This window comes from Drosophila teissieri, chromosome 3R (genome assembly GCF_016746235.2).
Source record: "Drosophila teissieri strain GT53w chromosome 3R, Prin_Dtei_1.1, whole genome shotgun sequence".
Classification (NCBI taxonomy): domain Eukaryota; kingdom Metazoa; phylum Arthropoda; class Insecta; order Diptera; family Drosophilidae; genus Drosophila; species Drosophila teissieri.
Genome location: NC_053032.1, coordinates 28,883,083 through 28,906,650, shown reverse-complemented (window position 1 = coordinate 28,906,650; position 23,568 = coordinate 28,883,083). Strand labels below are relative to the sequence as shown.

The 23,568-nt window shown below is 49.1% G+C and overlaps 1 protein-coding gene across 6 annotated transcripts in view; it reads right to left on the bottom strand.

Moving 5' to 3' along the window:
• The window catches only part of LOC122622085 (serine/threonine-protein kinase Doa), a 34,440-nt gene extending 10,997 nt beyond the window's left edge, over nt 1–23,443 (bottom strand). For 2 of the 6 annotated variants that reach the window (XM_043800259.1, XM_043800261.1), the window contains exons 1-2: nt 16,475–18,323; nt 10,367–10,565 (exon numbers count right to left, since the gene is read on the bottom strand). In XM_043800259.1, the coding sequence (XP_043656194.1) occupies nt 10,367–10,565; nt 16,475–18,093 (1,818 nt within the window). In that variant the 5' untranslated portion in view covers nt 18,094–18,323. Of the gene's footprint in view, nt 1–74; nt 3,946–3,988; nt 6,773–10,366; nt 10,566–16,474; nt 18,324–21,511; nt 21,608–21,727; nt 21,847–23,002 lie in introns of those variants that run through there. The other 4 variants (XM_043800263.1, XM_043800264.1, XM_043800262.1 and 1 more) reach the window with 4 other exon arrangements.
• Nucleotides 23,444–23,568: the final 125 nt, after the last annotated feature.

The window sequence follows — 23,568 nt, the reverse complement described above, 5'->3', positions numbered from 1 at the left end:
TTGTTTTTTTTTTGGTTCAAACACATGTGCAGCACGAACACAAGACAGAAATAAATGGGAGGAATAGAATCTACCTCGATGAAGTGCAGTCCCAATGCGGACTTGGACATTTCATTCTGCTGCTGTTGATGTGGTTGGTGTTGCTGGCCCGAGTGATTGAATATGACAGAATTGCTTTGTTGTAGCTGCGACTGTTGCTGCTGCTGTTGCGGTTGCTGCGGTTGCTTGTTCGATGACGATGACGCCGGCGACGCGTAAAACAATTGCGTACTTGTATTTGGATCGTATTGAAGCCCAGCGGCACCTCCACCGCCACCGCCACCTCCTCCTCCAGCGGAAGCATTCATAAACTGCGTATGCGGATGCGGTTGCTGTTGCTGATGTTGCTGTGGCTGCTGCTGCTGCTGGTACTTGACCGGCTGCATCTGATTCGGCTTGGGATAGGCATACGGATCGAAGGTCTGGAGCGGCTTGCGCTCTGGCTGCTTGGGCACATTATAGTAATTCCTACTCATCATGCCCAGCCCAAAGCTGGAATGCTGCTGTTGTTGCTGCTGGGGGTGTTGCTGTTGCTGCTGCAGCTGCTGCTGCTGCTGCTGCTGATGTTGCTGATGGAACTGCAGGGCCGTCGGCCTTTGGGCGGAGCTGAAGGAGGCCGAGTGCGTCAGTGGGGCACCGGTGCGGGGATAGCTCATCTTGGATTGCTGCTGGGGCGCCTGGTAGCCGTACATCTGGGGCATCATGCCGGGTGGCTGCTGCTGCAGCGGCTGGCCAAACTTGTTCTCCTTGTTGGTGTTCTTCTGAAGAAACATGGCCAGTCCAGATTTGGGCGCCTGCTTGGGCAAATGCGACGAGGAGTAGGACTGCTGCAGCTTGTGTGGCAGATGTGGCTGTTGCTGGTGGGCAGGCATGTGTTGCTGCTGCATGAAGGGATCACTCGCTCCGTTCATGGCGGAACATGCAAAGCTATTCCAGTTGAGGAAGGGTCGCTTGTGCTGCGGATACTGCTGCTGTTCCTGATGCTGTTGCTGCTGTTGCTGTTGGTGATGTTGCTGCTGCTGCTGTTGTTGCAGCAATCTCTGGTAGCCGCCCATGGGCAGCTGAGAGGTAGAGTTCGATTTGCCTATGGGATAGCAGATCCTTTGTTGCTGCTGCTGTTGTTGCAGCAACGGCTTCTGCGGATCGTAGAGCTGAACTGGCACGGGGATCTGAGATTCACCGACGTACTTGCTGCTGCTGCTGCTCGTGGGGCCTTCGAGTGCAGTCTTCGGGTCTTTGTGTTCGCCCGTCAGCGACTGCGACATGATTGCATTATTATTGCTGTTACAAGTGCTGTTGCTGTTGCTGTTGCTGCTGGTCTTCAACTTTAGCATGTCGTTCAAGCATTTTTCTAGCTTGTTGTCAACATCTTTCTGGCGCTTTGTGGCCGCTGACGACGATGACGATGTTGGCACCTCCAACTGGGCAGATGCAGATGGCATCGCTGCTACTGCGCCACTCTGTTGTTGCTGCTGCTGCTGCTGCTGATCGCTTGTTGTTGCTGCTGCTGTTGGGGTCGGTGTGGCTGTTGCGGCTGTGGTTGTTGCTGTGGTGGGGGCAATGTGGAACGAGGAGGTGAACTTGGAGAGCTGCGGCAGGTGGGTGGTGCAACAGTTGGTCACCGTAAAGCTGCTTGTGCTTATCGTGCTATTGCTCTTCTCCGATTTGCGTTCCAGAGATGCGGAATCCCCAGGTCCGGATTCCTCGATGGGCGCCACTTGTTGCGGCTTCTGCAGTGGCTGATGATGCTGCTGCTGAGGATTGTTTGCTTCCTGCGGTCGGCGAAAGAAGGCTGCGGCACAGCGCGGTGATGGGACACAGGAACTGCTGGAGCTCTTTAGGACACCACTCGGTTTGCTTACAGTCGGTGGAGCAGCAGCTAGGGCAGGAAGTGGTGCTGGAGCTTTCAGTGGTTCCTTTGGTGGAGGTTCCTTGCGCGGTTGGCTCATGAGTATCGCAGAGTTCGATGTGCTCCTGCTCAACGAGGGTAGATTCTTCATATAGCAGGGTATATGAGTGCGACTAGAAGTTCGCAGCAATGGCGCTCCCATGGGCTGACCACCACCCGGCACATGCGTCATGGACATGCTCTTTGGCAGCACCTGTTGCTGCTGTGCTGGGAGTTGCTGCTTCACAGGCACTCTACTCACAAAGTTCGATCCAGCCAACGGCGATTGCTCGTTGCAGATCAGCTTGTAGAGATCGTCCTTGGTCACCGCCTGACGCACCTTGAGATCCAGGTGCGACAACGAGGCATTCTTCTGCAGTTTGTGGGGATGATTTTGGGGCACCTGAGACTGCTGAGGTCGCTGCAGTTCCTTTTGGGCGGCCTCCGCAACTGTGGGATCAAATATAGCCAATTTCTTGGCAGTCTTAGCGTCCACCTTAAAGGGTTGGCCTGCATCGCCCAACTGGGCACCGCAGATCTTCTCGTAGTTCCAAAAGGTGCGCTTGGGCGTTTGCCGCTTTTGCGAGCTGGTTAGATTCTCGCTCCAGAATTCGTTCATCAACTGTTTGTTAAGGGACAGATTGGAGCCACTTTGCAGTCCATTCTTGGTGGGCAGCGGACGCATTGGAGTAGGCGCACTTAAGGGCATATTAGAACTTGAAATGCTGCGCTGCAGCTTGGGTTCGCCTCCAGCCTGTGAAAATATCGAGGGGTATGCCAAACGCGGTGCAGCTCCACGACTGCTGGGATTCTGGGCAAAGTTAATTGACGAAGACTTGGATAGGCCGGAGGAGATGGCCGGCACTCCTGGTCCTACTGCCTTCGTGACCGATTGCTGCGAATTGGACTTGGCCAGCGGCTGCTGCTGACGCTTGATCTTGTCGTAGAGATCTTCGCACTCCTGGAACTCCTGGTGCAGCTTCCTGTCCAGTTCGCTGTAGTCAGGCAGGCTTTTGAGATACTTGTTCATCATCTCGATCTCGGCATCGTAGAAGTTTGCATCCATTTTAGCGCTGTTTGTGGCTGCCGCGGATTTCTCCTCCAGCTCCTGCTGCTGTTGCAACAACTTGTCCAAACTGATTTCGTTCGAGGTGGACGGAAGTGGAGCAGCAGCACTGGCAACGGGTTTACTGGCATTCTTCGGAGCACGACATGGTACTGGCGGTGGTGGAGATGAAGATGGGGAACTACAGGAGGACAGCGATATACTCGAGGCCGGACTCGAGGCAATGGTGGCCATTAGCCGAGAAGGCAACGCTGCTCCAGAGGCACTGCTGATGGTTCCCGTTGCCGCATTGTAGGCAAGAGGATGATGTTTCCTCGGTAGTGGAGGCGTGGATTTCGGACTCGCCGGCAGCAGAGGAGGACGACTCTTCCGGATCGCTAGTGGCGAGGATATCGGAGAACGCACCGCGCACTTGCTCTCCGGAATGCTGGACGACAGCACCGAGGCGAACTGCGGCGAGACCACCTGGAAGAACTGCTGGCCACTGGCCGGCGGCGGCGTTGGTTTCTGCATCGCTGGCTGGGATTCCTCTTTTGATCTTAGACTCGGCGATGGGGCGGCGGAGGAGGAAACTGCTGAGGGCACTGTATTTGCTGGCTTGCCGGCATCTTCACTCATCTATAGGAAACAATCGCGCACTGCGAACCGTTTTGGGTTCTATGAGTTATAGATCCGATTTCAGCTGAATCCGTTGATTCAGCTTGTTTTGCAATCAGTTTTCAATCAGAACCCGTTCATTCAGCCTTTATCGCGGTTTTGTGTGCTATGTGTGTGTGCGTTTATTTATGATTTCATTATATTCTACACAATTATACCATTGCATTTCCTTATTGTTTTAACCCATAACTATTCCCAAGTGTAACAACGTGTTCCCACCTTCGAGGTAAATTCTATTAAACAGATTTCGAACAAAACACAGGAGGAAGGAGACACCAAACGAACACCAGACGAACTACAGACACCACAAGGCGATCACCAACACGACGACGACCAACCTGCAGATACTGCTCCGGTATCTTACTGTTCTTCGGCACAATGATCTTCTTGATGATGATGATCTTGTCGCCCTCGATCTTGGTAATTGTGATGGGTACGCCGGGCATAGGGCGCTGTGGCTTGGCGGGCACAGGTTGCTTGGGAACGGTTCGAATTACTTGGGGTCCAGTGAGGATGCCACCGGGACTTGGTTTAGCAGCTGGCGGAGCAGGCTTGGGTTTAGGCTTCTGAGCGGGCACGTGTTCCTTGTGGTCGCTGCGCACAATGGAGAAGTGGTACAGTGGTTTATCGTCATCCAGAATGCTCTTTTGCGGTACAGCTTTCTTCTCCACTCTACGCAGAACGACTCCCAGCATGGGCGACTCCTTGGGCTTGATGGCTATCGATCCACTGGGCGCTGTCACCCGCTTGAGGCTCACTCCGAGGTTTGTGCCCACTGGCGGCGGTGTCTTCGTTCGATGCACCATTTTTCCACTGGGTATCTCACGGTAACCATCGTCCATTCGCCGGCGACGACGATCCTCTTCTATCTGTTCTTGAACCTTTGGATCGGGATTCGTGTGCAGTGATGGTTCGGGTGCCACCAAAGGCGATGGCCCAGGGAAGAGCGATGTCAAACTGCTTCGCCGGCGGTTCATGTTGGGCGCGGACACCGTCTTGGTGAGTGGAAATTTGGTAGGCTGGGGAGGTGCTGCCATAAGTGGTGGTTCCACACCGGTGGCACTCGTGGTGCTGCCACGTCGACTGTCTGCCTTGCTGGGCTGTCTGGATGCCGATGCACTGACGCTGCCCGAGTCCAAGCTGCTCATGCTAACGGAACTCTGGAGGCGATCCGGTGCAGCGCTCCTTTCGTGGTTGCGTTCTGGCGAAATCGATCGCTCTCGAGTGCGATTGTGGGATCGGGCATCGCGAGCAGCTCGCTGCATTCTCAGCAGCTCAATGGAGTCCGCTATGTGGGAGGTGCTCTTCTTGGGCGGTGAATCATCCTTGGACGAGGCCTTGGGCTGCGAAACGCTGAGAAGGTGCATCTCCATGGCGTCATCTACGTTGCAGGGTAGCGAAGCAACGCGTTCTCTTGGGCCTGAATTGGTTGGAAGGGAACCCTTGGCCAGTTCCTCTTCCTCGTCTTCATCATCCTCCTCCTGCTCCTCCTCTGCCTGTTGCCTGCTGCGCCGCTCCTCATCTTCCTGTTGCCTGCGCTTCTCGCTCTCCATCACCCGCTGCAGCTGGGCCTGCACCTCGAGGGCAGCACGTGCTCTGGCCTTGGACTCGGCCTCGCGGGCCTGACGCAATTGCTCCTGGGCAATTGCCCGGGCTTCCGCCTCCGCCTGGGCTCGCGATCTGGCCTCCGCTTCCGCGGCTGCTGTTGCCCTTAGGGTGGCCAAATCGGTGGCCGTCATCTGCTTTATGCTCAGGCGGCGCTCAGTGTTGAGGATCAACTCCACCTGGGTGCTGCCGCCCTGCGGCTTTTGTGCCGCGAGGTCTGGACAGCCAAGGGCGATCAGTTCGCTAAATTCGTTGGACATTCCAATGGGTGTGGTGGGTGATCGCTCCGGTTGATTGTCAGTTTTCTTGCTGGATCCCAAGGGGAAAAAGTACTCGATTATCTAATAATGCACTGGCGGTTCCCTCGAATTGCGTTGGGTTCGACTAGCTGGGCAAGACTCGCGAGGCTGCCAACGTTGGCCCCAAAGGAAACCTGCGCAACATCGGATTGGTTCGTATTGGTTCTATTCGGATCAGATCGGAATCGGATCGGAACGGAACAATCGATCGCACGCTCAATGTCAATGTCTCATTGGCATTTTGGCAAATGCCCGACGACTTGACTTACTAATTGTATCAATGGTCGCCGTTCGACCAAAGACTGTTCCTTTTTGGCGCCCATATACATCCGACATATACATATGTATGTGGGTACAAGCCAGTATAGCACCCCCAATTTGTTTTGGTATATAGAGAGCAGAGGCATATACAAATTACAAATCGTAAACAGCAATGAGCTCATTGATCGCGGCGCCGCCTCATCAAAAAGCAAACCCCCTTACCCCTTTGCGATTCTAGCCAAAAGACCTGCACCTTGCCCTAGATCTATTGCGATGTGAGGAATATGTGTGAATATCCCTGGAGAGATCGGCGATTCGGCCTATGTGTGATATCTCGGTGGGGTTCATTGGGCGTCTTTCCCTGCCATTCTGTGTTCAGTTCGAAATCTGTTTTTATTTTTAACAAATGGACGACGTTATACCTAGTACACAGTACGTGTGACGCTGGTGCCAGTACAGTGAAACCTCGGTCAGCCATGCAAATTGAACGGGCAGCATTCATTTGGTAGATGCATCTCTGATCTCCGATAATTACATTCGACTGATTGGATTTTTAATTTGATTTGGTTTTCCCATCATTTTCTGATCTTTGCTGAGCTCTGGCTTAGCTTTCACTGTACCGAAAGCACACACATGCGAGTTGGAAAATTGAAGGGGGAAAAGTTTTCCACCCCAGTTGACTTTTATTTTGGTTGGCATCATCATATGGCCAAAATTGTATCATGTACAAGTTTGTGTCTTGGATTTTCGCTATAAGTTTGTTGTGGCAACTAAATATAAATGCAAGCCTTACGAAAATAGCATTCGAAAATTATACAAAACGCCAGCTAAGCGGAAAGTGGAGGATGGCGGATGGAGGTGGAGGGCAGCAGAAGGAGAAGGAGACGCCGGAGCGGCGGAGATCAACATGATGATGATGTGGCAGCCTGATGAATAATCCCCGCCGATCTGTGGCGCACATATAGATAAATAGTTTGTATCTATGTGGCACACACACACACACACACACTAACGGACGCACACGTGTGTGCTCCATTTGTTAGTTTTGAGTTTTTGTTTTGATTTGCTTGGCCGCTGCGTTGTCTTCCTCGCCTTCATCTCCGAGTACACAGCAAAAATATTCACTATAGTATCCAAAAACACTATAGCCTGCACTTTTTGACCCTTCATTTTGGAAAATAGTTTACGAATAAGGTTTGCAGATATGTTCAATATCATTCATTATCAAAATCATCTTCATTTCTATCTGTGTACTCGATCGAGTGAATGTTGCATTAGTCTCCACCATCCATCCGCTTTTCTATTAAAAGTATCTTTCGCCTCGCTAATTGCAAACTTGATGGAGAAGTGCAAAGTTCACTATCAGCGTTTTGGACGTTTCACAGCTGCTCATCTGGCTGGATGTTATCCCACTTGATATTTTATTTCAAATTATAAACTCGCCACCGTTGGCGGGGGGGTCAATAAAACAGTTTGGCTCTGGTATCTTGCATCGCGGTATTGTTTAAACAAATTCAGTCCGACGAATATCGCGCACTTTTTTTGTTCAACACTCTGTGTTTTGTTTGATGTTTTTTCGCTTTCGACAATTTTGTTCTTGCCGCTCTGCTACTGTTTTATTTTTAAAACACTTAAATGTTCTAAGTTTTTTGGGTTGTTTTTTGTTCCTTCGCTTGATTATGTCACGGTGCCCAGCAATTGTTCTACCTAGCGCTCCTCCTATCGTTCCGAAATGCGTTTCTATATTGCACATACGCCCCGTATGTACCTCTAATTATTGTTCTATTCGATTATTTGGTGTTTCTCAGCCAAATACAAAAAAAAAGGAAAGAAACACAAAAAACGCACACACACCACACACGCACACATTGATAAACAAAGTGCGCGAAAGGAGACGATCGATCTATATCTCTATAGATCGAGGGGGGATATCTGGCCGGATAGAGAGAGACAGCGAGTGTGCGGGGGATCCCCGTGGTAGCCGTACCGTACCGTTACACGACGAAGACGGAGCGACGACAATATGTAGTTTATATAGTTTTTAGTTTATAGTTTATGTGGCAGCAGTGGCGGCGACACACAGCCAACAAACGTAGATTTCAATCTGTTTCGGTTTCCTCGAATTTGAAAATTCTCAGCCGAAAACTGGCCGCAGCCGAGAAGAGCGCCGACTTTCGGCGGCGCGTGTATTTATAATTTTCCAATGGCCACGGAGCAAATGGCAAGTAGATGCTTTTCCGCCGGATGAAGCTGCGCGCGCATCTCCCAGCCAGAGCAAGAACCATCAGCTGGTTTGGAGGCACATGCGCACAGTGCGGAGAGGAATCCCCAAGGCGTCGCTCTCAGGAGCCGATAAACATGTGTGTATTTTCGGGGGGATATAGACGGGCACCGTGTAAAATAGGTGTATATAGCGGCGGTCAAAGCAGTAGCATTGCCAATAAATCATGCCAAAATTTCCAGAAGATTTAACTTTTGTGTTCGCAGAAATTCGGATAATATATGGACGACCATTTGACTTGAATCGACACATGTAGGTACATATATCACAGAAACAGATTGTAACTAAACATTTAGTTTTAACACATCGAAGGGTTATTACTGTACATATACTTATATATGGTATACTATTTAATGATAGTATTAAATGATAGTTTCTGTAGTGGAGCATAGACTAGTAGGGCCTACCATGCAACACGAGAAAACGAAATATATTCGCCGACAGTCTGCGATGCCGAATTGGGGTGACTCACTAGATAGTCGTCATTGTGGTCCACAAAGTACTCCTCGACGATCCAACTGTCGCCGGCGTACTTGTCCACGGGCATATCGCAGAGGGCCACCAGATCAAAGTGGTTACGCTGCCGCCTCAGCAGCAGGCAGCGGGTAATGGCCACGCTCTCGCCGTCACCGGGCAAAGCATCCTCCTCCAGATACGTTTCCAGGCCACAGCCATTCGACCCGTTGCGGATGATGAGCTGCTGCTCCAACTGCCTAAAATACTGAATCTTGGCGGCTTGGCGACTGAACGATGACGCGCAGGGAATTCTATGCGAGTTACTCAGCCCACTTAATTGGCGGCGACATGGGCAACTGGCAAAGCTGGCGAGGAGCAGTCCACATCATCCGCAGCAGCAGCCGCAGCAGTGGCAGTGGCAGTAGCAGTATCTCATCACATCTCAGAGCAGCAAAGAAAACTCTGGCCGCCGTCAACGAGTTAATGTCAAATGATCAATTGAACGAAAATAACTAGAACAGCGGGGAGTGTTGGGCACGGGGGAAGCTATAAAGAACCACCAACAGTGAATGGGAACTATAAAGTTCTCGTTTAATTGAGAGCTGTTTTTCATATTCCGAGATGCCATGAAGATCGCATAGAAATTGCTTCATTTCCACATGTATATTGCCAAGGTTGCGCTTAACTGCTCTATTTAAGTACCATTTTATTGCTGACGAATATTGCTTGAACCGAGTTTCCGCATTAAGCTTCAATAAAAATAATATAAATCCTTAAATCACTTCACTACAATTAAGTAACCATTCCAACAGTTTTCATTATGAAACACCTAAATTTCCTCATACTCCCTTTAGATTATTGAATTTCGACACAGTTTAAAGGCCTGGCCCAAGCAAGTTACTTTGTTCCAAGTACTATCTTATCAACTCATGCTGCTCACTGAGTTCTCAAGTGCTCGGCCTCTCGAAGCCCTGAAACATTCATTTCCATATTAAGTTGCAGTCTCATTCCGGAGCACTGATTACAGCGAACTTCTCATGTAATCACTGTACCAGAGGACCAAGAACCATAGCAATGTGACACATCTAATGACAAATTTAGCTCAACGCCGCATAGATAAGAAAGTAGAGAGCGATCGAGTGCAGCGGCGAACGATCAAGATAGCTGATCACTTCACTCACACAACACTAAGCAGTGATAGGTTAGTCAGGAGGAGGAGGAGAAGGAGGAGGAGAAGGAGGAGGAGAAGGAGAAGGGTGGGTTCGATTGATAGCACAACATACTAGCTTACTAGATAATCGCTGTCGTGATCGGCGAAGTACTCAACGACTATCCAATCGTCCGTGTACGGCATAAAGCGCAGTGGACAGCTGGACAAAATGAGATCGCGGCAGTGATCCACGACCGACGGCGCCGGCAGATCACGCATCTTGATGTAGCACGGAATCTGGGAGCTCTCGAAGTGATCGGCCACCTGCTGGGACTTCTCAAGATACCGCTTGAAGAACAGCATGTTGGGGGAGTCGATAGAAGCGATCTCCTAGCACTGATCAGGCGGACGGCACAGCTTTTGGCAATGCACAAGGATTGGGAAACGCAGGTGGTGGTGATGGTGTTGGTTAAATGAAATCGGTCCGATGTGTGTTCGTGTAATCTGTCCGCCTAGTTTGTTCTTTTACCATTTTGTTTTGCTTTTAGCTTTCGTTTTCAGTTTGTGATTTATCGTTGGGTTTTTCTGCTTTTCTTTTCGTTGCCCTGCCTACAATTTTCACTTGTTTGCTACGTGTGGTGTGTATAAAATGAAAAGTTTTTACCTTAGCCTGCGACTGGCGGTTGTTGCGTCCGCTGTCGCGTTCGTCCTTGGCGCGATCACGGTGCCGGCGGCGGGAGCTCGAGTGGGAGGTCTCGTCCCTGTAGCGGTACTTGTGCTGCCGACGACTGGCGGCGGGCGACTTGCGGTGCGAGCGCTTCGAACGCTCCTTGCGTCGGCGGGATGAGATGCTGTCATCGAAACTGCAAAAAGGAAAGGTGTCCGGTTAGTTCGATCTCTCTCGTGAGGTATTACCTAACCACCCGGCGACAGCGGATGAATGGCCGTCCTTGGAGCAACGCCCAGCCGCGTGGACAACATGGAAAGCTACTTAGCTACCCAGCACCCAGCACCCAGCCAGCCACTCAGATACTCAGATGCTTAGCTACTTAGCGGGTAAGCCGCTCCACGCTCCACGCTCGCCTTGCCGCCGGATTCTTAGGCCAGGCTGCCGGCAAGCCAGTGCGAGACGTGTGTTGGCGAATCGGTTTTGCGTTACCAATCAAGTTAATCAACTCGGCCGGATGGCTACCTCAGCTGGTACTGTTACTGTTGGCTATCTGGCTATCTGGCTGGCAGCGGCCCACCTCTACCGCCGGCCAAATGCCTTTGAGAGTACTTCATGGTTCGAGGAATGACACAATGCGAGGCAGTCGCCAGTTTCGCAGTGAACCCAGCGGCACAGCACCCTAGACTCCGATCGAGGCCAGAAACTGTGTCAATAACATCGGTAGCACGGCGGGCAGAGCTCATACTCATGCTCATGTTACATCCACTTACCACACCCACCCCAAGAAGTTAAGGGGCCCAGACGACGAGCTGCACAAGTGCGGGTGGGCAGCGATCTTGGCATGAATCAGCTGATTGCCGACAGATAACTGACCTATCAAGCTACTACCAAATCCAAAATCCAAAATCCAAGATCCAAGAAGTCAACCAGCCACATATGCTAATAAGGCAAAACCAGCTCTCATTGAGCGATTACGAAAATTTGTTGTCGGTTGCCCGCTCACTGCTCCTCGCCCACGTGGCCCCCAAAAAGCATCTAAATTTGGGCACAAATTATGAAAAACACAGAACCGAACTGAAGCTGAAAGTGACTTTGGCTGCTACAAGTACGATTCGTTCGTTCGTTAGTTCCGACCTGCATCTATATGCATGTATATGTTGTATATGTTGTATATGACAAAAGCTCAACGCCTGCGCACCCGACAAGAAAACTACTTGAGCGCACACGCTCTGTACAGCTGGGATGGATATCTCCGTAGGCTGGAAAGACTCTTGGCCAAGAAACGAACTGAATTGAACCTCAGAGATCTGAGATCTGTGATTTCTGACTGGCGTCTTGTCGCGGAAAAGCCGCTTACGGCCTCGCGGCAGTTAATAAAAGGAATATACATAGCTCCATGGTAGCCGAGCTCTTTCGGCATTTTGATTTATGATTAATGACGCGCTGCGTGCAAATTAGACCAGCTTTTATGGCCAACTGTAATTGGATATTAATGATTCGTCGATTCCGATTTCAGACTCAGATTCAGATCCAGAATCCGATTTCGAGTGGGAGGGGGTAGGAGGGTAGGAAGCGAATGGCAAAGCAAGTTCATAATAGATTCCCAATTTGGACTCGAGCATTTCAGATCGGCGTTGTGTAAGGTAATTGGCTTAATATTTCACTCAAGGCAGTCGAACAGGTCGAAAGCTTGACTAATAAAAAAAAGCCTCATAAAATATTATCTCTGACCTAAAAGAACACGAGTAATGGGTTCAACGGGACTACCATAAACATGCTTAAGTTAGATGTAAACAAAGGGTTTCGTGGTTGTCAAACAACGAAAGCTCTGATATCGACGGCCACTAGCCACTAGATAAGACATCTTGGGAAATAGTTATTTAAAATATATAGCACTGTGGTAGCCAAGCTCGGAAACCGATTATCTTAAGGTTGATCTGCGGGTAAACGTAGGAATTCGACCGATATATTGCCCGGCGTGCTTATAAGTTATGACAGCCTGTGGGAATCGAGATAAGATATGATTAGGGGAACTGACTGAAACCGAGTTGCTTGGCCTGAAGGGGTTACAAGAGGCTATTCACACTTTAAAGAACTTCAGCGCGAATTGCTGATTATTTGAAGGATAGAGAACCTCGTTATTCTAAACCGCTATATGTGCGGTAATTGAACATTCGCGCCCATATTTATAGAGTTCCTCATTCAGCGGTCTGCCCTTGAGGATTTTGCCAGCTCAGACGCATCGGGGGTTCTTTGTTGTTTCTTTCAACTTTTCTCTGTTGGCCTCGACTTTTCGCAGGCACACAGATGAGGCAACAGTTTTATGGCCAGGCCAATCCCATTTCTGGCCTTATCATTCCCGACATGTGGACACCAGTTCCTAGAGTGACTGTGACGACCTTGACCGATTCTTTGTGCCAACTTGATTTGTATGCATGTTTGCATGTAATGAACACCGCAATTGACTTCGTTTAAGCACCATACACCATTGTCTTGGCCAACTTCCTTAATGGTCAGCAATTTGTACGAATCATGTACACCTTTCCACTTCCAAGATGATAAAGAATCTGCGACAACAATTAGCATTAAGATTCAGTCGGTAAGATTAGCCGAAGCGAAATCCGCTAAGAACAATAACCCACTGCGAGTGGAACTCTGCAATTCGCTTGCCATTCCGAGAACGAGAATAAAACCTCATGAAAATAGTTTCTTATAAGCCAGCCGTGTTATTGAATTATGAAATTAATCATTCGAAAACCAGTTTTTTTTGTCATGATTTACATAGAGCAGCTGAGACACTTTAAACCCACCAACCAGAGCTGCCTGCACCGCCAACCGCCGACAAACATTTGTTGCGGCTCGAGAGATATTTCTTCGTTTTGTTGTATTTAGCTTATTTTTTGTGCTGACCCTGAAAATGCCATAAATACATTAAGCAAAACGTAGCGCACATATGCGATCTACCCTCCTCCACCCCCCTCCCCACCGACGCTCAAACAAATTATACAAATATAAATATAATAAAAAAGCGTTAACAATTGGATGCCAATACTCGCTTCCAATGAACTGCAGAAGTTATGCGTCATTTTGGCTTTATGCGCTTACACACGCAAAATACCCGAAAGCAGTTGAATAGCCCAAGAAATGCTAGGGATGGTTCAAGGTTCGCCATCATGGTTGGTGAACTATTTATGGCAGGCCAGCTCAATAAATATTCAACTTTGTGATAGACAGTTCATCAGATGAGATAAAATCAAAACATTTCCAAAACAATTTCAACAACTCGGATCAATAAACCGAAGACTTATGCCACATGTTTATGTCAATAGACCAAGGCGAACTTTCTTGGTTCATGAACTGCTTAATGTTTGGTATTGATGACTTTAAGGTTACACAGCTCAAATCTTTAATGTTTCATACCTACGTATAACATTTTTCCGTCGACACTTCCGCAAACAGTAAACTCCCATATTAAAACTCAATTTATCCGTCACTTAAAGTCAACTACCTATATGGAATAATTGTGATTTTAAATTCATTAATTTGGCATGTTTAAATACCCATCTATCTTTTCTTCCTATTTATCGGTGTGACACTATAGCTCCATCCCTGGTCAGCAGAACTTGAATACGATTAAATATATATATGGCGTATCTCTGGTTTCGTTTGGCTATTGGCTCATTGATTAAAGCAGAAGCCAGTACTATACACATGTATCACTGTCCTCAAATGAAACATAATGAGAAACCGGAATTTTCGGGCAGTCCCCACGGAGTCTAAAAGTTACCAAGAGGGCAAAAGTAGGGGGTTCCAAGCACTGGGCGAAATGCAAATGACTGTCGCGAGCCTTAAGTGACAAAAGAAGTGCCGTTACGAGTATTGCCGAGTATAACTGCTGAAAAGCAAAAATATTGATAGGAACAAAGAATGAGTAAGGGGCCACGTATGTTAGCAGCCCAAACACAGCTGCGGGATTATGCAAATCCATTTGGGTGGCGGATCTCGGATCGAGGGCATGGAGGAGCCGGCAGGCCGAGGGCTGAGGGCCAGGTGACGAGGTGACGTTGGCCAATTGCAAGGTCACTGGCTGCGTCTGCGCAAACAGCGGCCATCAATTGGCACTTGGGGCAGTAAGTGAGATGGGCACTGCATGGCATGCCATGCATGGAAAGGCCTTTGTGCGTCAGTTAAAGAGGAGGAGCAGCTGGCTCCACTGGAGGAGGAAGTGCCATGTCGCGCGGGTTCAAGCAGGCAGCCAGTGTCGGGGTCTGGGTCTGAGTATGAGTCTGAGTCAGTTCAATCTGTTGGCAAAGAGGGAGAGAGATCGCCCGGTTCAATGAACGTAATGAAATTTTGCACTGAGATCGCCGCCGCCTTCCCCCCCTCGGAGTAACCCCATCCATCAATCTCGAACGGACCGAGCCGGCCATTACTGTTAACGAAAACAAACAACAGTTAAGCGAATTCAGCAACAGGCCAAATTAAATATGCCGAATGTCCCCCTGCTTTCGGCCCGCTCGCAAACTTACACACACAACACACTCGATGCGAAAAAGGAAGCGATGGAAATTTGTGTGCAATTTAAATCGAGTCTAGAAGATCTCCCCAGACTGCATTGTTTGGGTGCGAGTTTTGTGTTTGTATTTGTATTTGTTTTTGCGGTGCGTAGTCAATCACCTTTCGGCTGACTCTTTATAGGAAGTCAATAAAAAACATTAAAAATACAAAACAAAAACAAACACTTCAATCGGCGCTGAGAGTTGCATCCATTATTCACTTTTGTTTTCAGATCGTTGGCGTTGATTTTTCGTTTTTCGATTAGGCCTGCCTTGCGCTGTCGGAAATCGATCGAGAACTGTAAGCTCAAGATCTAAGCTTTGTTGTCAGCTTTAGTTGGCTACCCCAGCCGCCGGCGGTAGCCGCATCGATTGTGATCGTATATGGGTCCGCGGAGACAGGTCCGGTTTGTTCCGATCGTGATAAACGTCAGATAAATGAACCCGAGCAAGAAACAGTAGCGCAGCAAACATAAAACAAAAAGCCAAATTAAAAAGGTCTCGCCAAGATCTTGTGGCCCCTCCCTTTTGAACAAAGAATCCCAGGGTGCGGAGACCTACATTGACAAAGTGAGGATTCCATTTGGCCAGCTGCTGACATAATTGCCTAAAAATATTTCAGCAGGAAGAAAATATGCGCGGCAATTAGGTCATCAGGAATTCAAAAAGAAGAACAGTCAGCGAAGATACACTTCAGAAGACCAGTCGTTAAGCATAGTTTACCACAGTTAAGCTACTTTATTCTAAATAAATATACTTGTAGGAAGCAGTATGAACTGATTTGTTTTGCTAATTGTTAGCTAAATAAAAACCTATTAAATGTATTTGAATAAGTTTAAACGAAATTCGATCCTCTGAAATGGTTCGAAAATGTTAGTAACACCACGAAACGTCATAGATTCATATTAGACTGTGTTAATTGATGAGAGCTCTGATTTTATTGGAATCTGGACATCAGCTGCTCTTTTGAATAGAAATCTTATAACACGGAAAAATGTCGAACAACCAGGTCGAAACTCTTGGGCCCCGTAAGTCAACAAAGCGACGGAAAAGGGGTTGAGAGTAAGGCGCTCAGCCAAATGAAGTGTGTCCCATACTTGAGGGTAGAACGCTAAAAGCTTTGCATTCCGCCCGGCCCGGCGCTTAGGTTTGCCTAATGAGCCGGACGGAGCTCACCATTTGGACACCGCAACTGGCGGCTCAGCTCATAAGTAGGGGCGGTGTGCTTGACCAAATTTGGCGGGGAGATCTTGAACCGAATCGTAGCGGCACAACGCCAACAATAACAAACATATAAGTATATGGAGAAAAAAAAAATCAAAATAAAAACAGAAACAGAAACAGAAAACAAACATCATCGAGAACGAGATTGAGTTGAGTTGGGTTGAGCTCAAGATGGAGATGAAACAATGGGGAGTGCGAGGAGTAGGTGCTCGGTGGCTTTAAATGAAGTGCGGACAGAACGCTTAGTCAGCAAGCTGTGCCGCCACTCAAGGCTAGCTCCAGTTTTCAGATACGAGTTTCCGCATGCTGAAGAGACACTCACATATACTCACACGTCGTGGACCCCAAGTGCTCGGACCGTCGACGCGGCTGTTGCTTCTGGTGATTGTTGTTGCCATCCGCTGGTGGCAACAGCACGCGGTCGGGGTAGAGCGGCTTGGGTGCCCACGAAGCAGCGGCCACATAGATGTCCGTACGGGGCGTGGGCGGCGGCGAGGGCAGCGGATCCGGTGTCCCAGCCGCATAGCTGTAGTATCCATCCTCCGGCTCATCGACCACGGACAAGCGATGCTTGGTCCTGGCCTGTCCAGGCTCATCGCTGTACAGATACTCGTGCATGGAGCGTGCGTACTTGCTGTTCTTCCTCCTCTGCTGGGCAGGTGTGAGCTGACTAGTTCGCTTGCTCCGGAGCAATTCGCATTCATCTGGGGAGGCCCTTATCCAGGAGCTGGCGGGCACGTACTGCCGTTGCTGGTGGGTCTGCACCAGTTTCGAGAAGTCCACATAGAGAGACTCATCGGTGGACGGTTTGCGCTGGAACTCATCATCGTCGTCACAGCGAACACGATGGACTTTTTCATCCACATCTTCGGCGTCATCTTCATCATGGGGCGTTGTGGGCGCACCCACGGAACTGTAGAAACTGTAGTTGCTGGACGACTGCGAGTAGGAGCGATTGCGTCCGTAAAACTCCTCCTCGAAGGGCAATCCCTGGGGGAACTTATTCGAGAAGGCCTTCTTGAGGCGCGGAGAGTCGTGCGAATCACTGGAACCCGTCGAGGAGCCAGCTCCCTCTCCATTGTGGGTGCACCCGTTGCTGCGCTGCTTGAGGCTCAGCTTGGGCGTGGCCGGCAGCTGGCGACTCTGGGCCAGAGGAGTGGCCTTTCCGGCTACTCCTCCACTGGTGAGATCATTGGTGGCAGCCTGCCTGCGCGGAGGCAGCGGTGGCTGCGGTGCCGGATAGTTCTTGGTGGAGCGCTGACCCAAGCGGGCAGGGCAGTTCTCCTTGGCGGCCATTCGTCCCGCCTGGTAGTTGCGCTTCTGGCTGGTGGGGGTTCCCATCGGTTGCTGTGATGATACTGACACAGAGCCCGCTGTCTGATACTGTTTCCTGGCAGTGCTGGGCGTGGTCACCGGGCGGGCAGCCTGAGTGGGCGGTAGTGGCGCCCTCGCCTTGCAGTGGCGTGTGGGCGCTGTGGTGGAGCAGGTGCTCTCGATGCGACGGATCAGCTTGGGCGTCAGTGGCTTCACGCTGCCACCGCTCACCAGTCTTTGCTGCTGATGGTGGGGATGCGGTTCGGGCTGCAACTTGTGGCGGTTGCTGCTGCAGTAACTGCTCCGCCAGGGCTGCTGGCGTACAAAATTGCCACCAGTCACAACACCCTGCTGATGGATCGAGGAAGTCGACGAGGCTGTGGATGTGGAGGAGGACCCAGCTGCCGGGTTGTTGTTTCTGCCCGGCATCGATTTCACCATCGATCTGTTGGCACCGTTGCTGCTCAGGGGTTGGGCAGCTGCTGCTCCCATTGCGGCACTGCTGCTGGTGTTGTTGTTGCTGCTGCTACCGCTGGTGTTGTTGCCGTAGCCACAACTGCCGCGCGGCACTCGAAAGGAGCTGTATGGCCGAAAGCCATTTCCATACTGTTGACCAACGACTGGCATTTTGTTAGCTTTTTATGATTTTTATTTCGTTGTTAAATAGACTCGCTCGTTGGTTAATTATTCGTAATTGCTGATGTTGCTGCGGGGCAATGATGTTGGTTCCTTGTTGTTGCTAATGATCTCGTTTAGAATTGGCGTTGAAATTTAAACCGCTGAACGTTTACTTTAAACGCGTGCACTTGGAAGATCGCTTATCTTTAGCTTTATCGTTATCATTTGTATATCGCTGGCTGTTTGAATTTGAGAATTTTATAGCATTAATTTCCAATGCTGTGCACACACTTGGCTTGTCGCGAACGGACTACTACGTAAGCTACGGCTACCAGTCAGCCAGATTCCATGGAACACCTTGGCCCAGCCTTTAGATTCAATAATTTATCGAACACTTTTCTCTTGTCTGCTGGCGCTGGCTGCTGTTGGTGCTTCTGTTGCTGATTTGGCTGGTTGAAACGCGTGTAATTAACACGTTCTCGATGGCTTATGAGTGGGCTACCCCCAACGGCAGTATCCATCACCCAGAAAACCCCCTGCATTTGTGCGACTTCTTGCTGGCCGCATTTCGTTTTTGTTTTAGCCACTTTTGGCCTGTCAGCACGGCGAGGGCCACAATTGAATTAGCCACTAAAATAACCCTGAACCTTGACTGCGATTTAGCCTATGGCAAATCCAATTGGTCCCCAGCTACTAGCTACCATCCACAGGCCACCGGCCACCAGCCACCGGTCACTGGCAAGTTCATTGATAAGACCCCCAAATCCCAACCAGTTAAGGCTTTATGCAATTTGCTGAGCGAGCCAAATACACGTTGTTCGCAGTTGGTAGAAAGTGTCTGCGCATGCGCCGAGCTCAAAGACCCGGCTGCGAACAGGTCCTCCGCCGACCAGTTTTCACAATTTTTACTTTTTTAACCTGATTCGCAAAAGGAAACGCAAGTCTTGGGCCTCCCGAACAACCAAACAGTCAAACAGCCAAGCGGGTCAACAGCAGGCAGCAGCCGACGAACGGCAACTGGTTGTGACGCTATGAGTAATGGAATCGGAAATAAATGCGAAATCCCTTGGCCAATAAAAATACTATCGGCACGTCCGGTTCCTCCAAGTCATCCGTTCAGTGCAACCCGTCTTTGATAAGTCGTAGGCGTCATTGTCGCAGTCGTAGTCGTAGCTATCTTATCTTGGTTTAGTTAACCCGTGTTGGCTAAGGTTTGTTCCCACTGGTCTCCGATTTTCTTCTGTCCTCTAAAAGCTCTGTATGTACAGCATTGAAACTTCTTGGCATAATTGAGGGGGTGTTTTCGAGCTGATTTAAAATTCCGTAGGTGCGCGATATATTATTTTTGGCCAGGATGCATAAACAAGTCGCGAAAATCACACAATTCACACTGGACAGCTCAGTGCTCAGAGGCACACACTGCATTTTGTTAAAAATTATAAACAATATAGAGCTGCTTGTACATTTCTCTCAAAAAACACTTGGTGGCGGTTGCACGGCGGCGACGGCGACGAGCGAAGAAGCCAGCACCTCCATTCGCTTTCGAGTTGTCGTTGCGACTGAGCAACCGAGCGACAAGTTGGTAGCGAACAAGTGTCGGTTGTACCGCCGCTGCCTCCGGCGCTGCCGCCTCTGCTCTGCTACCTCTACCGCTCGACTTCGCTGCTCGCATTTCCAGTTTACCAGCTTACAGACGACGACGACGACGACAAACGATCGAGACGCAGTCGAGGCAGCGGCGAATTCGCCGCACCATGCGTGCACCCAATTGATGGCTTGTAATTTAAATAAAAAATGATTGAAATTGAAATCGAAAATGATCGACAATAAAACAAGAGCATGGCGGAAATGCGGGCAATACACATTTGAGAATACTATTCCTTATCGTTGCGTTTGATTTTCATATTTGGGCTGCGTTTTTCGGCCACTTCCGCGTTGCAAGATGTCACCAACTTTTGAGTAATGAGCCGGGACAGGTCGATTAATCTACCGCTGCTGTGGTTCATGAACACTTAGCCAGCGTGTTTTATGGCAAATGCATAAGGTTAATAAACAATGACAGCAACGGCAGCACCCTGGCGGGCATGAAAACGTCACTTTATCGACAAAGAAAGCGGTCGCTGCTAGTGGCGTATAAATTACGAAACGCGACTCTGATTAAGCCAACTCCCCAAGATGCTCTTGCTGCAACTACCTAAAAAGGCCACGCCAAGTGTATTAAACAATAATAAATGCGACAACGTCGCGCCTCAAGTTATCCGTTGTTTTGAGTAATATGCAAATACGCTTTAAATACGCAGGCGCATAAATTAAGGCGAGGAAATGCAGCGGACAACGTGCCAGGATTCGCCAGATCTGGTGGACCCCCAACGCCCACGTCCACCGGCCTCCCAAAGGGGGTCAGCACAAAGAAATCGCTGAGTCCGCATTCATTTACAGTAAGCCGACTGAAGAGGATGACTCTTAGCTGGCAGGAACCAGCGCAGATTTCACTTGCCATATATGGCCAAATGTTAATTTGTTTCTCTGGCTGCTCCTGCTGCTCGGGCGGCACTTCTTTATGGAGCCATGCACCATTAAAGACACGACCGTTTACAAGCCATTCAAAGAAAGCGAGTCCCAAGGAGCGCAGTGCGCAGAGCACTGCGTGGGCAGGACACTCTGGTTGCCACATCTCCGACAGCTGGGGGAAATACCCGTGGTGCAGTAGGCAGAGCCAGTTTATGTGGACAAGACCCGAGACTTTTCGAAAGGTTTCACACCGGGGAAGTTTGTTCATTCACTCGAGGTTGTGGAGGCAGATGTGAAGTCATGCTCCTTCGTCTCTTCAACACTCAGGCAAGTCACACTTCCTAAATGCAAGAAAAGAGCGAAATAGATAAGTAGATTCAGACTTTCTCCGTTTCCAAGGCCGTTTTAAAGTTTCTCAGTTCCATGAGATACATAATTAGTATTGGTATTGAAGCAGCCAAATCTGAGGTATCTGGGATATTCCCATTGAACGAGTGTAATAAGTAATATTGGTAGCAAAAGGCAATTCTATACTCCGGGTGGAAGTGATTGCACATCCAAATTTCGATCTTATTAAATTTTTGCGCATTAAAAAAAAAGTCTTCACAAGGCAGAATAAATCTCTTGACAACTTAAAATATTTTCGGTATGCGATGGGAATTTCGAAATCGATTTTTGTAACTGGACATATGGTCCCGTGTCTAATGAATTTTTGAGGACAATAACGCTTTGGCATTCAAAGCAACTATTTTTATAGACATCTATGGATTGCACAAGAAATCAGTAATACTCTCTTTAGAAGATCCGACCGAGAAGGGTATGTGTTTCCTCTGCGAAGTGCGCTTCGCTTGGAATCTATTTTAAACCCTCCGATTGGATAGGGTCTGCCAAATGACAAATCATGCGAGTTACTTACGTGGGCTCCTTGGATATCTGGGCCTTCTTGGCATCGAGCTCGTGTCGCCTTCGCTTGGCCGCCGATCTGGTGTGATGTGTGTTGGTGATGCGCGGCCTGCAGTGAAATAATGGAGATCATGAGTACAATGGGTAGGTGAGTAGTTCCTCACATAGCTCGCAGAGAATCTCGAGAATATGGGTATATCGGAGAAAGCACACATGGTGGCGAACTTACGGCGATGGGGCCTCAGCTAGGGGTGGCGAATGATCGGCAGTATCGTGCCGTCGGCGCTTGTCTCGTGTGCCCGCCGAGGAGCGATCCCTTGAGTGGTGGAGTCTCCGTGTTCTGGGCATCTGAAAAAGTAGTATACACACTGTCAGTGGGTCTGTGTTACCTATTGGACACCTATCAGATTTAACCATAGGCTGCTATACACAGCTACTTATATACGCATATATGTACTTATGAACTGTAAGCCAACGGGTGGTGTGAGTACTGGGAACAGCCCCGAATCGCCCACCACCCCCTTTCAGCTGTTCCCACCAAAGAGGTGAGTACAGTACGGAATACAGCTGGCACGCACACGCATACATGTAAACACACACACACACATACACACACTCGTACACGAGGGCGCTCAGCGAAATTGCAATATTGTGCCTCTGTATGGGTGCATTGGAAAAACGGACCACAAATAAAACCAACGGAAAAGCCCACAAACTTTCGCATTTTAATTAGCTAACCATTAGCGCATCTACCTTGCAATTTGCTGCCGATTTTTTTCACGAGCGCGAAAATTGATTTTTGTTGTATGCGCTCCGCTGGCTTTGCTTTGCTACTGTTGTTGTTGCTTGGCCAAAGCGTCGCTGTCGCTGCCGTTGTTGATTGCCTATTGTGCAGCTGCTGCTGCCGCTCTATCCACAATTGTTGTCCTGAAAATCCTGGATTCTGCTTGTAGTTGTAAACGCTTTTTGGGCTTTTGGCACACACCGAATAATAATGTGCGTTTGCGTTGAAAATCGTGTTTTTTTCCCTACAATTCACGTCACTTGGTATTTTATTCACCACGTCTGGGAGACAGTGTTGTACACGAATAATGCTTGGTGTTGCAAAACGGTGGGGGAAAAGGGTTGCCGGGTGCGCAACAACAGTAGCGATTAAAACGCATACAAAAAACCTAAAAATAGTGTCATAATAATGGCCTACAACGAATAAAAAATAATATAATGCTACGAAACTTAGCTTTTGGGAGTGAGAATTTGAGTTTAACGGTGTAAAAAAACAGAAATGATTTGTACTCTCTCGTCCGTTTGCGAGTCGACAGCCCTGGCGACGCGGCGTGCTGCGTAATCAGCTGTGCACACGCACGCTCGCTTCTGCGTCAGTATGGGTGCCTCAAATCCCATGGACAGGTAGCAGTTTTGTTGGATATCTTGTTTTTTGTATTTTCCAGCTATCTGTTTTGTCGAGCGTTTTCATATCTTGTTTGGGGCTTTTCAGCTGTCTTACCTTTTCGTTCGCTTTGCGCTGCGTAGTATTAGCTGGGGGCGTGGCCAGGGGCGGCGCTGGCAGAGCCAAAAACGGCGAACGCGGCAAATAGAGGCGCTGCCACAGGCCGCTCAAGAGTTGCGTTAGCGATTGCCAGGAGAAATTCGCTTTCGCTTGCTGCACGCTGCCGTTGCGCATGAGTTTGTCCTTCGGCGAGGGTAGTTGCATGGGTTTTGTCCTGTTGTTTTGTCTTAAACGCGAGTGGTTGCATGGGAATGTTCACCTTTTGGCGCCCTTTTTTCGCTTACTGCGCGCAGTCCGCCTCTAGCAGCTCGTCTGCGATTTAATCACCGCATCGCGTTGCCCGTTTGGCTGGGCTGCGTTTTTCAGCGGCTTGCAGTGCAACAAATATAATTAATACGCGGGAATTTGCAACGGATTAAATTGAATTGCACTTCGTTAGTGATGTGAGAAACATGTGTTTGGGCGATTCTTATCGATGTTTGTAGATATCGATGCTGAGCAATGCAACCGATAAGTGTTGTGATAAAACAGGGTTGGCAAGAGCGTGCAGGTGTTAAAGTTGC